The 16,192-nt window shown below is 51.6% G+C and overlaps 1 protein-coding gene across 1 annotated transcript in view; it reads right to left on the reverse strand.

Annotated features, from left to right (window-relative positions):
- The window catches only part of NTN3 (netrin 3), a 100,074-nt gene that overhangs the window by 51,710 nt on the left and 32,172 nt on the right, over nt 1-16,192 (reverse strand). Inside the window, exon 3 of the mRNA XM_032799399.2 lies at nt 7,406-7,594. Within this exon, the coding sequence (XP_032655290.1) occupies nt 7,406-7,594 (189 nt within the window). The remainder of the gene's footprint in view (nt 1-7,405; nt 7,595-16,192) is intronic.

Raw genomic sequence — 16,192 nt, forward strand, 5'->3', positions numbered from 1 at the left:
GGGTTGGGAGAATTTGGGACATGCAGGGCTATGGCAGACAGAGAAAGAGGCTCAGGGCTGCAGATACTGGGGAGAGACTCCCTTCCTTTCCAGCTTCAAATCTGTGGCTGCTGTGGCAGGGGAGAGACACATCTGCCTTTTCCAGCCTGAGCTCAGGAGCTGCTGCAGCAGGGGAGAGAGGGCACATCCATCGCATTAGAAAGGTTAAACTGATATTAAAATATGAGTTGTGTGCTTTTATGTGTAGAACAAAAAAAGTTAATTATTATTTAGGGTTTTTTTTATATAGCACTTTTATCAAAAGTGCTTTACAGTAGTTAGCTAACGGTACGTACAACATTTGGAAAGATCATTAAGTGGTCCGCCAAGACCCTCAGCAATTTTCAAGTGATCCATGGAAAAAAAAGTTTGAGAGCCACTGCTCTAAATGATCAGCAATGTAGCAACAAAACAACGTTAACCAGGACATCTTTACGTGAGGAGTTACTGTATATTGGCTTACAAGGCAGGTGTGTAGGGGAGATGGGGGAGGAGACTTGGACCTGTTCTGGACACCACCAAAAATTATACAAACTTGCTGCCCCTGGGAGTGCTTGCCTCCCAGGGGACAGCTGTTAAAGATTCAGCTGAGTGTGCAGAGTCATTGAGCAGAGCTCTCCTGGTGGATTGCACACTGGAGCTCTTCCCTCTCAATCCCCTTCCTCTTCCTAGAACAATGTAGCCTTCCTTGCCATAGAACAGCAGCAGCAGCCAAGCTGTGTTTCGAGATTCCTATCACTTCCTCACCTAGCAAGGAATCCTGGTGTTCCCAATAGGTCTGAATTAGCGAGCAGAATCCCTGTCTGGGATCTAGGAACATGGGAATGTCAAAAGCCACTGGGAAGAAGGCCACCTCTGCTCCTTTTCTGCCCGGCTTGTAGGCCCTCAGGAGCAGCACATTAAGCCCTGCAGGATCTGTCCCTAGGAGCAACAGGGTAAGCGAGCAGGCTTCTTTTGTGCATCACGGGCTGCAGCTTGGCTGTAAAATCACAGCAGAATTGCCTCTGAATGGAGACACTTTCCATCAGCTTAATACTCTGCAGTTACGCTCTGTGAGGATATCAGAAGGGACTGTCCCGACAGACTTCAAGCTGCTGCTTTTGCCATGTGGATTAGGCAGTCAAAGCTATGGCACACTTAATTGGAGGAGACTAGGGCCTCTCATGCTACCCCGCCCTCAGCTTCAAAAATAAAGATGGCCGAAAGAGGGCCAGGGGAGAAAATGCTCAGAGTCCCTCCCACGACTCAGTGTGTGGAAATAAATTGCCTGATCCTTTGAATACTCATACTCACACATACACACACTGTCTAGAGTCTTCCTATCTGTCTGATGGGCTCCCACACCAGCTTGTTTGTGTGTGCACAAGTATGGTGCATAGGATAAATAGGACATGTCCAAGGAAGACACCTAAAAATCTCCAGCAAAGAACATAGGCAGGGTAACAACAGTTTCTGCTTCCACAGTGCTGGGTTATGATGATGCCAAGCCACCTCCAGCAGGGCTGGGCAAACTGGTTCAGAAAAGATCAGAGCTCCCCCAACTCTCTGTGCAAGACTCAGACGGAACCGTGGAGATTGGAAATAGTTGGCTAACTTGCTTCCACCTTTTCCAATTTAGTGTTCTGTCTGCTCTTGCTGGTTTGGGCTGGGAGCAGCCATACAAGTGACAGAGGCCTTTTGGAGGACCTCAGTGGCTCAGCTGGAGCTGGAACTAAACTCAGAAGACTTCCAGCCTAGATTGTAGCAAAAAAGTTGGGAGAAGCCTCTGACCCATAAGAAAAGAAGAGCTATTTATAAAAGACATCCTGTAATTAAGGCAAGAGAAGGCCTGATTCTTCTCCTAGTGGATTCGTAACAGTGCAAATCTGGAGTAAGAGAGATCAGAATCTGGTCCAGTATCTGTGGTGCTGAGCTAACATTGCCCAAGTCTGCAGTGTCGGCAGTGGACAGCATCCAAGACAGCACTGGGCAGGGAGTTCTACAGAGGGAACACCAAGTGGCTGATACAATGGCTTCTCCGTGCATAGGGAGCTGCTGTACTGGCAAGAGAAGCCTGAGGAAGCTAGGCAGAGAGAGAGCTTGAAGTCACATTCTGGAGGACTTGGCAGGCTAAGGGCATCGCTTTCTAGTCTCTGCAGAACTGAACAGCCAACTGGCAAAAAGTGGGCCACCATGGGAGTCAGACCAGTCCAGTGTCTGGAGCTGGTCAGAAGCATAGCAGCAGTGGCCTGGGTAGTGACTGAGCAGATCAAGAGCAGGTGTGCAAAGGGATGAAACAAAGGCAGGAATACAGCACTGCCTCAGCAAACTGCCACCACCAAAACTTTCACAGGGCGGGAGTGAGAGAGAGAGAGGAGTGGGAGAGAATAGTGGCAGAGGGAGCTGGGGAGATTGTGTTGCAGCAACAGTTTCTGCAGATCCCCTCCCTACCCCCCAGAGGAAATGACTCAGGGCTTTTTCGAGAAACCACAGGCTGACAAGTCTGCTGCCTGCCCTTCTGCATTTGTGCTGGGTTGCAATATTTAGGGAATACTTTGCACTCAGAGCTGTTTCCTGGGAAACCATATGGCCTGACCAATAGGGCAGCAAGCCCAGAGGCAGGATGAGCAGTGTCTAGAGATGGCAGGAACACTCCCACAGAGACAATGCAACTTGGGTTTAGATCCCAAAACTGGAAACACTGGAATGAAAATCTATGAGGAAGAGACGCTGGGTCCCTTTCATACTAGCTCTCATGCAGCAAGATCCAGACATGGGCGTCACCACTCACAGTACCAGCCTGAATCCTGCACCATTGCCCTGGCGTGTATATCCTATGCACACACTCACCACAGGCGGGAGACCTCTGGCAGCAGGGCTCTGGGGAGTGACACTGGCTGTATGTAGAGGTTGGAAATGTGCACCTTCCAGATAGTCCACGTTGCCCTCCTCCCTTACTCCTCCTCCTCTTTCTTTTCTGCCGATAACATTTTCCTCCTTTGCATCCCTCACTGCTCCATCTCAAGTCTCTCTGTCAGATGCAACTGCCGTTAGCATGTTCCAAGCCAAGACTGACCCTTGCCCCACCCATATGAAGAGGCGTTGGCAGAAGGGGAGCAGCAGGGAGCCGAGGCCCCTTAAGCAGAGATCTAACCACCCCCTCTTCCGTAAGCCCCTCAGATGGAGAAGGGAAATGGAGAATGGCGCAACAGAAGAGGATATATCCTATCCCCCACAAAGCAGACATAGGGGTTCCCCTCTTATGAAAAGTGTCACTCAAGTGGGTCCTGAGACCCATCCCAAAGAGTGACAGGTCTCCTGCACCTTCAGCCCCATGTTTGGATTTAGAGCTACAGCCTGATTCTGCAGCCAGCTTGGGCAACACCACATCTCTTGGGATAGCAGGGCACTGATGGTCCAGGAGCATCAGACCAGGGTTAGCTACTCAGCTGTTCTGCAGAGCTCTCTCAGTCCCTTGCAGTACTCCTAGAGGAAGAAAATTGCCCCTTGGCAGCATCATGGAGTGTGGGTGCACCACAAGCCACTGGGGCACTGCTCCTGCTCTTATGAGCTACGTCCCTCCCATCACTACAGCAGGACACTCAGCTTCCTTCTGGCACAAGGTGCTCAACATAAACCATACCCCGCTTGGCTCCCACATAGAGCTGGGGGGGGAAGGAGAGCATTTCCAAGCCAAGTCACCAAAAGGCCAATGGTATCTGGAGCAAGCGTGAAATCCCCCAGCCACGGGAGAGCTGATTGCCGAGGTGAGGCACACATGCACGGGGGGCCTGCCAACTCAGCTGCTCCACTTATTAAAAACAATTCGTTCTCAGTTCCTAATGCCCTGGCTGCAAGCAGGTCTCGGCTCTCGGTGCCGGTGCCAGTGCCAGACTCAGTGGCGCTTTGTGACACTGCTGCTTTTCACTTTATGAGGTGCTTGTTAAAACGGGGACTTTTCTCTCCATGTTGCGTCTGCATTCACACCACTTCCCGAGGACAGGGTGGGATTTTTGTACGTCATGCTCTAGGGATGATGAAGAGGCTACCAATTTGCCCAGCGCAAAGCGACATGCTCAGCTACCTACCTTCAAATTGTTCTAATCTGCCAAAGAACAGGGGCCAAATGTCTATGTTCTAAATGTATTCTATTGCTGCAGAACTGCCCCCTCCTCTCCAAAATCTTTAGCAGTCATTGTTTATATGTAGGTCCTACATAAAAGCAACATTTTGTGGTCTGGCACTCCTTTGACTCTGCAACACCCATAAGAAAAATATTCCACTGCATCCCCTCTCCAAGCCTGTCTGGCCCATCAGCATGTTCCCACCATGAGACTGGGTCAGGAGTGAAGTCCTTCCCAATATGGATGGTCACCTGCCATGATCTGGCACAGGCATCAAGGCTGGAGAAGAAGAGAAGTTCCCATCCTCCCAGGCTGGAGTCCTTTGAGGTGGTGAACTGGCTTTCCCCAGCTACCTCTCTTCAGCCTGGAAACTACTAGTTTGGGTAGGGTGAACCTCAGAGCATTGGAGCCATGCTGGCTTGGATGTCTATCCAAAGCTTTTCTAAATATGCTGCTTCTGTCACATATGGGAAACAAGACTTGAGATCCTGAGTGACCAGCCTGGTTTGTGGCTCTGTACCTGGTTTGTGGTTCTGCTTCCAGAACCCATAAGAAGGGTGGCAGAAGACTAATATGAACCATAATGAGGGGCCTGTTTTCTCAGACCTCAAAAAGGATCTGTTCTTGTTGGGGGGAAGGAGGAAGTTGGTTCCAGATTGGTACACAAACTTGGGGGCTGGGATGCGGAAACTTATTTTGCCCACCCATCCCCTGGGCCCAACCCAGCCCCAAACAAGCCAATGGAAAGGCTCCCACTGGCATGACTGGCAGTTGAGAGAACCCTAAAGCCAGCTGCAAAGTGCGTACTGGCCACTGTCTCGCACTGTGGTGGGTGGAAGAGCGTTCCACAGCAGAAAAGAAAGACAAGTCAAGGCCTGTGTGCTCCCAGCAGCCTCTCCAACTTGTGCAGAGATGTCTTCTTGATGCCAGCAAGGCAGCCCCACTCCCTTCTTGAAGAAGCTCACAGTCTCCATTAGACACAGTCCAGGGGAGAAGTCCTGGCTCCATTGAAGTCAATGGCCAAACTCACCTTAACATCAGAGGGGGCAGGATTTCATCCTAGGTAAATAGTGTTCTCAGCAATGGCCCAGGTGATGACAACTGTCACTTGCTCTGTTATATGAAGCACTCCTTTCCTTGGGGGGACTGTGGTCATGCTGCGTCACAGAGGAAGAGTGCTGTGAGGCAGGTTTGAATGACAACAGCTGGCTGTAGGGCTCTGCCTAAGGCAGAGCGAAAACCAGGGGGAGGATAGGTCCAACAGTGGGCAGAATCCAGTGCAGATCTAATCCAATTTTCAGTGGTGCTGAGCACTCCAATGTCAGTTAACAGGAATCATAGAATATCAAGGTTGGAAGGGACCTCAGGAGGTCATCTAGTCCAACCCCTGCTGAAAGCAGGACCAATCCCCAATTAAATCATCCCAGCCAGGGCTTTGTCAAGCCTGACCTTAAAAACCTTTAAGGAAGGAGATTCCACCACCTCCTAGGTAACCATTCCAGTGTTTCACCACTCTCTGAGTGAAAAAGTTTTCCTAATATCAACCTAACCTCCACACTGCAACTTGAGACTATTATGTCTTGTTCTGTTCATCTGTACCACTGAGAACAGTCTTAGATCCTCCTCTTTGGACCTCCTTCAGGTAGTTTAAAAAGTAGCTATCAATATCCCCTTCATTCTTCCTTCTGCAGACTAAATAATCCCAGTTCCTCAGTCTCTCCTCATAAGTCATGTTGCTCCAGCCCTAATCTTTTTGGTTGCCCTCCGCTGGACTCCTTTTCCAATTTTTCCCAATCCTTCTTGTGTGTGGGTCCAAAAACTGGACACATTACTCCAGATGAGGCTTCTATCAACTGTTGAATAGAGGGGAATGATCACATCCCTCGATCTGCTGGCAATGCTCCCGATTTACAGCCCAACAATGCCATTAGCCTTCTTGGCAACAAGGGGCACACTGTTGACTCATACCGCTTCTTGTCCACTGTAACCCTGGGTAACTGCTCCTAGCTTCTTATAGCCATTCCTCTAGCCATCCTAGCCATTCAGTCCTAGTCGGTAACAGTGAATGGGATTCTTCTGTCCTAAGTGCAGGACTCTGCACTTGTCCTTGTTGAACCTCATCAGGTTTCTTTTGGCCCAGTCCTCTAATTTGTCTAGGTCCCTCTGTATCATATCCCTACCCTCCAGTGTATCTACCACTCCTCCAAGCTTAGTGTCATCTGCAAACTTGCTGAGGATGCAGTGCACGTCATCCTCCAGATCATTAATGAAGATATTGAACAAAACCGGACCCAGGACCGACCCTTGGGGCACTCCACTTGAAACCGGCTGCCAAGTAGACATGGAGCCGTTGATCAGTACCCGTTGAGCCCGACGATCTAGCCAGCTTTCTATCCACGTTATAGTCTAATCGTCCAGCCCATACTTCTTTAACTTGCTGGTGAGAATACTGTGGAAGACCGTATCAAAAGCTTTGCTAAAGTCAAGGAATAACACATCCACACAGCCCCCCTCAAGCACCAGGTCCTGGAATCAATCTACATTAGAAAACTTGCAACAGGGGAACTAAAATGGATCTAGTTATACCAGTGCAACCCCCTACAATAGACACACCCAAATCAGTTCCAGTTGCACTCTAACCAATGTGATAATTGACTGTATTAATCTAAATCAGGTCGAAAGTAATTTCCATCCTTTTATGTGCATCTACATTAACAGTTTGCCCTGGTGTAACTAGATCAATATTAAATGAATTTAGTTACCTTGGTGCAAATTTTCTAATATAGACAAGGCTTTAGATATCTATGTATGTCTATGCATGGACCCTTCAAGATGAAGGATGGGTGCATTAGACGTCAGAAAGACAGACTAAGCGGATGGACAGATGGATTCCATCCTTATTGCCCGGCAGCTGAGACTCACATGCGCCCATCAGTGAAATGCTGGGAGGAAGACAAACCCAGCCTGTTATTTGTCTCCCTTTTGATCTCTCTTATACTCCATCAGCTCATTGGGAAAGCAGCAGAGACCTCAGCCTGCAGCCAGAGGGAGATGACTGCCCTGGTGAGTGGAGATTAGAACCAGGCAGGGGCAGCAGGATTTACGGAGCTATATAGGACAAACAGCTACATTCAGAAGGAATTAAGTAGAGAAAAGTAGGTATGCTCCCTTAGAGAGGGCAATGATGCAGCCAACAGAGGAGGAAAGGGCTGAGAGAGGAGGGCTGAGGGGGGCAGGTCCCCCATGGTGACAGCTCCCCTTACCTTTGCAGGCCTTGCGGTCCGTGATGGATTTGCTCATGTCCCTGTAGAACCCCTCTTTGCAGTAATGGCAGTGTCGGCCGGCCGTGTTGTGGCGACAATTGAGGCAGACACCTCCGCTCTTCCTGCCTGAGAGTTTGTACAGCTCCATGTTGAAGCGGCAGCGCCGGGCATGCAGGTTACAGTTGCAGGCTGCAAGAGGAGAGGGGAGAAGAGGATGAGCAGGTGAAAAAAGGGCTCAGGAGCCAGAGAAGAGTCCACTCACCCAGCCTCCAACCCCAGGGCCAGATCCACTCAGAAGATTGCCCCAGCCAGGCTGCACATTCACTGGCAAAATTTCAACTCAAGGCACTAAGCCAGAGGATGCCGGAGTGAGCCACCCAACACAGAATGTCAGCAGACGCCTGGAAAGGGAGGCCTAATTCAAGCTCTTGTACTCAGGTAAGTGGGGTCAGTCTTAGCTGAGAGGCCAAGGACTGAATGGGCCAAGGAGCCGAAAGCACGGCGCCTGCATCTCCTAGGCATTCTGCCTGTGCAATGCAGGCAGGAGCAGAATGGAAGTAGGTTGATTGGCTACAGATCAGTGAGTAAGGTTGGGACATCTAGTTCAGATCAAATCAATCTGAGCCTTCACCCTTAACTTGGAAACAAACATTCGGAAACTTCTGCTACGTCACTCACACTAACGCACTATTTTTCCTTTTGCTCTTGTCTGTGCCCTTGCAGGCCACAGCTGTGAACAGAACTTGGAGAAGCCAGAAATCCCATGAGAAAGCCTGTTCTCATGAGACCTCCCTCCCATTTTGCAAACCAGAGGGAGGTGCTGAACCTTTGGCTTTCGCCCATCGCTGCAAAGAACAGATGCACACTCAGACGGGATTACAGGTAAGGTGTTGTAGGTCACACGCTGACTCCCCTGGATGTATTGTACACCCACTCACCACAGTGCCAGGGAGTCTAAATCAATGTAATTTACACACCAAGAAATCAGGGGGTGTAAGTTACAGCTGGGAATACCCAGATATTCATCTACCCTCCTGTCAGTTATTTTTGTTGCTCCAGATCTTCCATCCAGTGTATCTGAGCTCTGTCGGCTGAGACTTGCTTAGGCACAGTGGACCAAGCACAGAAGTGACGGGAAAAGAGGAGGGAAGGAGGAGTGACACACTGGGCAGTACTGGGGAAGGGGCGTCTCTGTGTGCACCACAAATGTCAATGGGAGCTTTGCCATGGACTTCAGCCGGGCCAGGATCGAGATTTGAGGCTAAGGGCAGAGGAGGTCTCAGGGAGCCGGGAGGGTACAACAATGCCCATGCTGTGGGGCAGGAGGCACTGCAGACTACACCAGTCTAGATTGCCTTAGACTTTCCTCTGAGAGTTTGGTGTATTCTTATACAAGACAGGGACTGTCTTTGTGTCCTGTGTTCGTTCAGCGCCTAGCACAAGGGGGCCTAGTCCAAACTAGAGACCCTGGGTGTTATCACAATACAAATAACAGCCACCACCACAGAGATCCAGCCAAAATCTTAAAATCTCTGGTGCCCCGTACCAAGTTAACCCTTCCCAGCCTCCCTTCACCCCCATCCCTCCCACCTTTCTCCAATGAACCTTGGCTAATGGAGCTTAAATCCAGAGAGAAGAGAGACGGAGGAACCCCTCTCTGGTGCCTGCCAGATCTCGCCCGAGTCCCCTTCATGGGGTGGAAGGAACAGGTGCCAGCCCTCATCACACCCCCATAAACAGGCTCCCCACAGGAACTTGTACCTACTTGTGTGGGGGTGGGGGGAGGAGGAGAAGGAGGAGGAAGAGGTGAACAATCAAACCAGAAGGCCTCTGAGGAGCTAGGGGACGGCAGAGCAGTGCTGGCAGACAAAGGACTATGCAGCAGGCAGAGGGGAGGAGGGTTCAGAAGAAGGCAGCTGCCCAGCGCCTGTTGTCTAGTATAGTTCCCTCCAGGAGCCGTGATCATTGTCTCACTGCCCATCGACTGGCTCATGGCTTTGCTGCTGATGGGATGGCTGAGGAGACGGGGGAGGGGAACAAGCAGCTTGCCTCCATGTGTTCTCCAGATGTGTAATATCCTCTGTGCCCTGCTGGGCTGGGTGCTGGGGAGGTCGCTGCTGAGGAGCTGGGGCATGTGGAAGAGGGGGGCGGGAGGCGAGTTCTGCCATAAATCACAGACAAGTGCAAAGTGGATGGTTAGAACAAGACACCCAGCGGAAAGGCCAGCTGGGCACCTGCCATCCTGCTGCCACAGCATCTCCCCCCTTGCTGCCAACAGATGGCAGCTGCCGCTGGCACAGAGCTACCCCAGAACAGAAGGCTGAATCTGCTTTGCACCCAGCATCTCAGTGGAAGCACAGAGTGTGCTTCTGGGACAGATTGGGAGAACCGGGCCCCAGCACTGAGCCACTTGCCATCCCACCTGTGGGCCCCCTGCTCACATGGCTTGTGGCTCTGACCTGACTGTTACAGAGGGCTACACACAGGCCTGTATTGCTGATTACTTGAGACTCATAACCCCCCAGGAGGTCATTATTATTATCCCCATTGTAGAGATGTGGAAACTGTGGCATGGAAAGGCTAAAGCCCAGCGCCTCAAAGGCATTTATGCTCCTAACTCCCATTGGAATTGGTGGAGTTAGGCACTTTGTAGTTCTGAGTATAAGTGACTTACCCAAGGCCACCCAGTGAGTCAGTGTCAGAGAATGGAGACCAGATTTTACTGCCTAACTGCAGCCTTCCCTGGCAGCTTTCACTCTGAGGGGCATGCCCCACCTTTCTGACCAGCCTATCTGCCCCATGGCCATGAGCTGTAAGCCTTCCCCCCTGCCCCTCCCAGGGGCACAGGCAGGGTGGGATTCATTCTGGGCTGCACACACCATCCTTGCCATGTCACCAGATCTATGTCACCATAAGTCCAGAAGAGCCTTTTCTGTGAAAAAGCACCACGGAAGCACCCCACTCCCTTAGGCTCTGCCCTATTAAAGGCAATAGAGGGGTTGCTACTGCTGTTATGGGGGCAGGATTGGGCCCCTGAAGTGTAAGGGGAGTTAGGTCTCTATGTTTGTTGCTTCCTGGCCTGTCCCCACAGCCCCTTTCCCCAACACCCCCCAGTCTGGCCCTTTAAAAGGACCACCCACCTTGCACTGGGTTGTGGGTGTGGGGGTGGAATGGCAAAGCTCCTTCTGTTGTTGTGCAGTCAGTGCCAGGCCCATTAGGGAGTATGACCAGTGCCAGCTGTGGCCAAGGTGCTGTGGTGGAGGGGAAGGGCCTGGTCTCCAATCTGCTAGCCAGACTGCAGCAGAGGAGAGAGCTGCTAAATTCGTTTTATTTCAGATATCGCCCCCCACACCACACACATACCCTTTATTTTTTATTAGCCGCAGGAACCCAAAAGGGGGGCAGCGGGGGATTCCAAATCCACGTGTGTGAGATAAAAAGGAAAAAGTGCTGCCAGTTCCTGTTTAACACTCTCGCAAAAAGATAATGGGAACAAGATTTCCTTCAGCGAAACCCAGCGCCCCCTCCCTCCCCCGCTTCTCTGGGAAATTGAGGCTGGGTGAGAGTTTTTCCAGGCATACTGTGAAATTCATTAACATGTCAGCCCAAGATTTAACTGCTGGGCCTGCTTGTCATTGTGTGAAATTTCCTCTCCTATCCCCCTCCCCACCAGCTCCCAGCTTCAATCCTTTGCAGAAGCTGACAGAAGAGAGCTGGGGAGGGTTAACCCCTCAAGGTCAAACAGCTGCCTGCTGCCTATTGTCAAGGCCCCTCTCCCTTGTCTGCTGCTTTCAGACCCAGCCTCAGAGGTGAGGAGACACTGCTGAATGGCAGGGGCGGGAAATGGGGTTCTGAACCACCTGTGACTTCTCCCCAAACCAGACCTCAGTACACCGAGAGCCTTTCTGGAGATGGGAAAAAGCTCAGTGACATTTTTCTGCCCCCGGTTGCAGTATTTGCCAATCCCAAAAGTTCAAAAATCACAAGTCAGCACCCCCAAAAATCATGAGATTGGTTTAAAAATCATACCTTTTGGATTGACTCTTGGGTTTTAAGCCATTAGAGCTCCTATTTGCTCCACAACCATGAGGGACAGAAACTTACTTTTGTTTTAAACCAAAGGCAAGATTTTCAAATAAGCACATGACTTCAGGAGCTGGGACTTTAAGAAAAGCATGTGATGACACCACACAAGTGGGGGACACTGTTGTGATTTTTCCTTTGTGCATCTGCTGGGCTTTTACATTTCCACCTTCTGAGCCAGGACCAGGAGAAAAGTGGCAGAAGAGGGAACAAAGCCGTTCTTACAGCATTCCAGCCTAATAGCACTCTCAAGAGAAAGCAGCTCTCAGGGGCTTAGTCCCACATGAGGGCTCCTTCTTGCAGCGCTTCCACATCGGTCTTGATTCTGCAGGGCACTGAGTGCTCCCAACTTGCCCAGAGGCAGCAGGCAGGGCACCGCATTGGGGCTCAGCAAACCTTGCTTCTTTTCTGGCTCAGCTGATGGGTGAGTCCCAGCATCTTGTCTGCGAAATAGGGACACTGATTCTGTCCTCCTTTGCCACGCGCTCTGAGCTCTGTGGCTGGACAGAGCTAGTTAAGCGATAGGTGTTAGGAGGGCGCACAGCACCTCCCAGTTTCTGGCAAGTGGGAAGGAAGCCCATTAACATCAATGAGACTGCACCCAGGGGCTACAGGTGCAGGTCCTGATTCTTCAGCTTCAGAAAGGCCTGATTCTTCTCTCCCTCCCTCTCGCCGTTGTCCAGGCCTGATCCAAAACCCGCTGCAGTCAGCATGAGGCCTCTCACCGACTGCAAGGAGTTTTGGGTCAAGCCAATAAACAGGAGGGATGCTGTGGAAGTCAGCAGAGTTGCAGTGGTGGCAAATCAGTATGAAAGGAGAACTGGGCTCCGAAGGCTCTGGGGGCTTCTCCAAACTGAACATCTGACTCGGGCTGAGGTCCAGCATTGCTGTTGAAGAAGCAACCTGTCCTCTCGTGCAGGGTCGGCTTTAGGACGATTTACCTGATTCCCCAGAATCGGGCCCCGCACCAGCACCTTTCTAATTTTTACTCACCCAGCGGCGCTCTGGGTCTTCGGCGGCATTTCAGTGGTGAGTCCTTGAATGCCGCCGAAGACCCAGAGCGAGTGAAGGACCTGCTGCCGAAGTGCTACCAAAGACCCGGAGTACCGCCGGGTGAGTATGAATCGGGCCCCTCACTTGCTAAAGCTGGCCCTGCCTCGCACCATCCACATGTCCCCAGAACAGGGTTTGTGACCATAACAAACCAGGCAGGAATGCTCCAGGAGGAGGCTCCTGCCAACCGAAATCAGAGAGCAGCTGCAATGCTGCCCCCCAGCTTCAGCCTATCTGGGACACAGCATAGCCCAGCATTGCTTCCCAATGCGGCGCTGTCTACACTGACACTTTGTCACCACTGGCCGAGCAGGGTTTCAGGGCTTGTATTACCCTGCAGGGACAGGACATCACAACCACCCCACCCAGGCAGTGATGAAAGACCAGAGACGCAGCTCACCATTACAGCTACGAACCGGGGGCAGCTCCAGCAAGACTCCCACTGCACTGCCAGTTGCTCACACTATAAATCTGAGCTGTGGTTGGGCTGCAGTTGGTTCAGCAATGCCAAGTGCAAGTGCCCCACTTCCACCCTGCTCCTCGCAAAAGGAAGCCCCATTGCAGTATTCCCCTGGAGGTGGATGAGGCTGGGCTGGGGTGGGAGTGTGGAACAGAGGAGGGGAAAGGTCAGGTAAATAATTGGCCAGTCTTGTCCCATTTCCCTCTCTGCCTCCAGTTTAACGAGTGAGAAAGTATGTGCCTGGGGGCCTGTTGCAATGAAGGGAGAAAGAAGTGACTGGGAGCAGCCTAGGAGACCCAGCAAGTTATTGGATCATCGCCCCAACTGCATCCCATTGGCCACATTCTGGCCCTGCAGGAGTTCCTGAGCCCATTTCTGCCACTGCCTCAAACCTGAGAGGTCCCACACAGAGTGCTGGGAACCAGGGGACTCAAAAGCAACAGAAAATATCATCGAATTTACTGAACTCAATCACCAGTGCTCAGGACCAACAGACTCCCACAGACCTGTCCTGCTGGCTTGCACTGGATCTCCTGTGGCACCTGGGATGGGTTCTTTGGGGAAGGCTGCTCCCTGGGCTGTGCCATAGGCCAGGAATCTGTCCAGGGTACTCCTCCCCCAGGAAATGACTAGCTTGTACTTTTAGAACAAAGAAAGATAACATTCTACTTCCATCCCTTAGTCCCCCACCATTTCACCACTGGTGCAGCTTCACTGGTAGCTATCCCAGGAGAGCGAGTGGAGTCACGGCAGGAGTATTTGAACCATGCAGGACTAGATGACATGAAGTGGGGTTACAGTGCTGGCCTGAAGCTCTTCCCACGGGCATCACTAGGAAAATGCCCGTAGTGTCAGTGGGAGCTGAGTTAGGCCAATGAGGAGCTCCTGATAATCTCACCCATGGGGAGCTCCTGCCAGCCCAGCACCTTGGCTACTCTATTTCCACCACCTCTGCCGCTGCTGGTGGAGTTGCACAGCTGTTGGCCACAGTGGGAAATTCTAGGGAAGAGAGCCTGGCACGGACAAGGCGCACAGGGCTGCACTCATAATGGTATTGAGGTGCCTAAAGTTACAGATAGGCGCCTAAACAACGTTATCAATTTGGCCCCTAGAGACCAGTGGAAATCCAGTTTGGGAGGCCAGGTTTGAAGGTGGCATGTGGTCCATCTGGGGAACTCAAGTTCCGTAAGATGGTGGTTGTGCTAAGAGAAAGGAATGCCTCATTAGCCAGGGGTGCACGGATCCAACTGGGGAAAAGAGGAGCGGGCAAAGCTTGCAAAGCACGATCCTCCCATTCTCAGGCCCAGCCATCCACAGCTTCTAGTGCTAAGCAAACAACCTTCCCTGGGCTCTGTGCTGTGACTGAGAGCTGGGCTGGTGCAGCTCACTGTCTGTCTCAAATTAATCACTAATTAAAGGCTTGAACCTTCCCTGCTGTTTGGGTATTAATAAGAATTTAATTGCACAGTTTGGGGCTAATTACATGGTGCCTTGCTTCCTTCCTTAGACAGTACGCCCCATTGAACAATCACATGTAAATTAAACAATCTCATGATCAATTCATTTGCAATAATAGACTAATTCAACTTAAACCCCCTGCAATGGGGCAACCCTCTGTCCCCCTTTCAAGTGTGTTTGGGACACTAGCCTTCCCTGATCTAGCTGGAAGCTCCTTTGGACCAGCGCTCTGCTGCTCTCTGTGCCATGGCAGGGAGAGTAGCCCTGGCAGTCCCAGGGAGACAATCACGAACCTCCTGCTCTCCCCCAGGCGATGCCGTCTCCTTCCAGTACAGACTGGCAACACATGAGCACAAACAAAAAGGATGGGAAGGGAAGTGTGTCTGGTCACGCAGCCGACACTGGGGACAACTGGGCAAGAAGAGAGGATCCCTTGTTCAGGAGATGATGGAGCCCAGGCTGGCGAGGGATGCGTAGAGCAATCCCTCGCTCAGGGAATGATGGAGCCTAGGCTGGCAAGGGATAGGTAGAGGGAACCCTTATTCAGGGGATGACAGAGCCCAGGGCCGGTGAGGGATGGGTAGAGGGATCCCTTGCTCAAGGGAAGATGGAGCCTGGGCTGGTGAGGGGTGGGTAGAGCAATCCCTTGCTTAGGGAATGATGGAGCCTAGGCTGGCAAGGGATGGGTAGAGGGATACTTCGCTCAGGAAACTATGGAGCCCGGGCTGGCAAGCAGAGGGGAATGAGCTCCCTGTGTCTGGGAATTCACTGGGAATAATTATTTAACGGAACAGTCTCAGTGAAACCCTAGAATGGCCAGTCCTGCCAAACCCACAATGGATTCGAACTACGCCCCTGCTTTTGCTGGAGGAGTGCCCAGCCGGGATGCTTGCAAGGCACAGTTGCTACTTCTAGCCTGTGGGAGGGGGAATCTAGACCCAAACACCCCCTTCACTTCTCACCCTAAAGAAATACATTGTGCCTTATGAAGAAAAGTCCACAGCCATGGTTGAGAGCACTATGCAGCTTACCATGGTCTCACGTGAGTGCTCCGGCCATTCCCACAGTCCCCTGCAGGTCTGTATACACTCACGCCAGAAGAACTGACACAAACCTCTCTAAACTCACACAGAACCTCGCTGAGGTTCGGCAAAGCCCGGCTCATATTTCCCTGCTCTTCCAATTTTGTGCGACTCTGAGAACAACGGGGACCAAGTCCACTGTCAGAATCCCCTGAGGAAAGCAGCTTCTCTGACATTTTTCAACCCCATTTGGCAGGAGCAAGAGGTTGGAAAAGCAGGTGAGCTTGTGGAGACTCAATGCCAACAGTCTGAAGTTCAGCCATCGTTAGCCAGTGCCCAGTTGGCTAGTAACCATCTCCCTCCACTGAGCTCTACCTGAGCAGCTCTTGGTGGTGCTACATGCTGCATCACAGTCATTAGCATCTGGCCTATTCTGGTGGCTACTGTCCATTCCAAAACACCATGGTCCCTCCTTTCTGTCAGAAGGGGTAGGGCCACCCCTGCTCCACAGGTAAACTCAGCCTCCCCTTGCATTCAGTCCTGCTTCCCTGCTGCCACCTGGATCCCACATCTCCAGTCACATGGACGGGCCCAGCACAGACCTCAAAGGGGCCCTTTTAACTGATCCGAGCCTTTTCCAGAGTATCCCCTCACAGCCGTCAGCAGCAGTCATGACCTAGGCTGGACAGCAGAGAGACATGGCACCTAGCA

This window comes from Chelonoidis abingdonii, chromosome 9 (assembly GCF_003597395.2).
Source record: "Chelonoidis abingdonii isolate Lonesome George chromosome 9, CheloAbing_2.0, whole genome shotgun sequence".
Lineage (NCBI taxonomy): Eukaryota > Metazoa > Chordata > Testudines > Testudinidae > Chelonoidis > Chelonoidis abingdonii.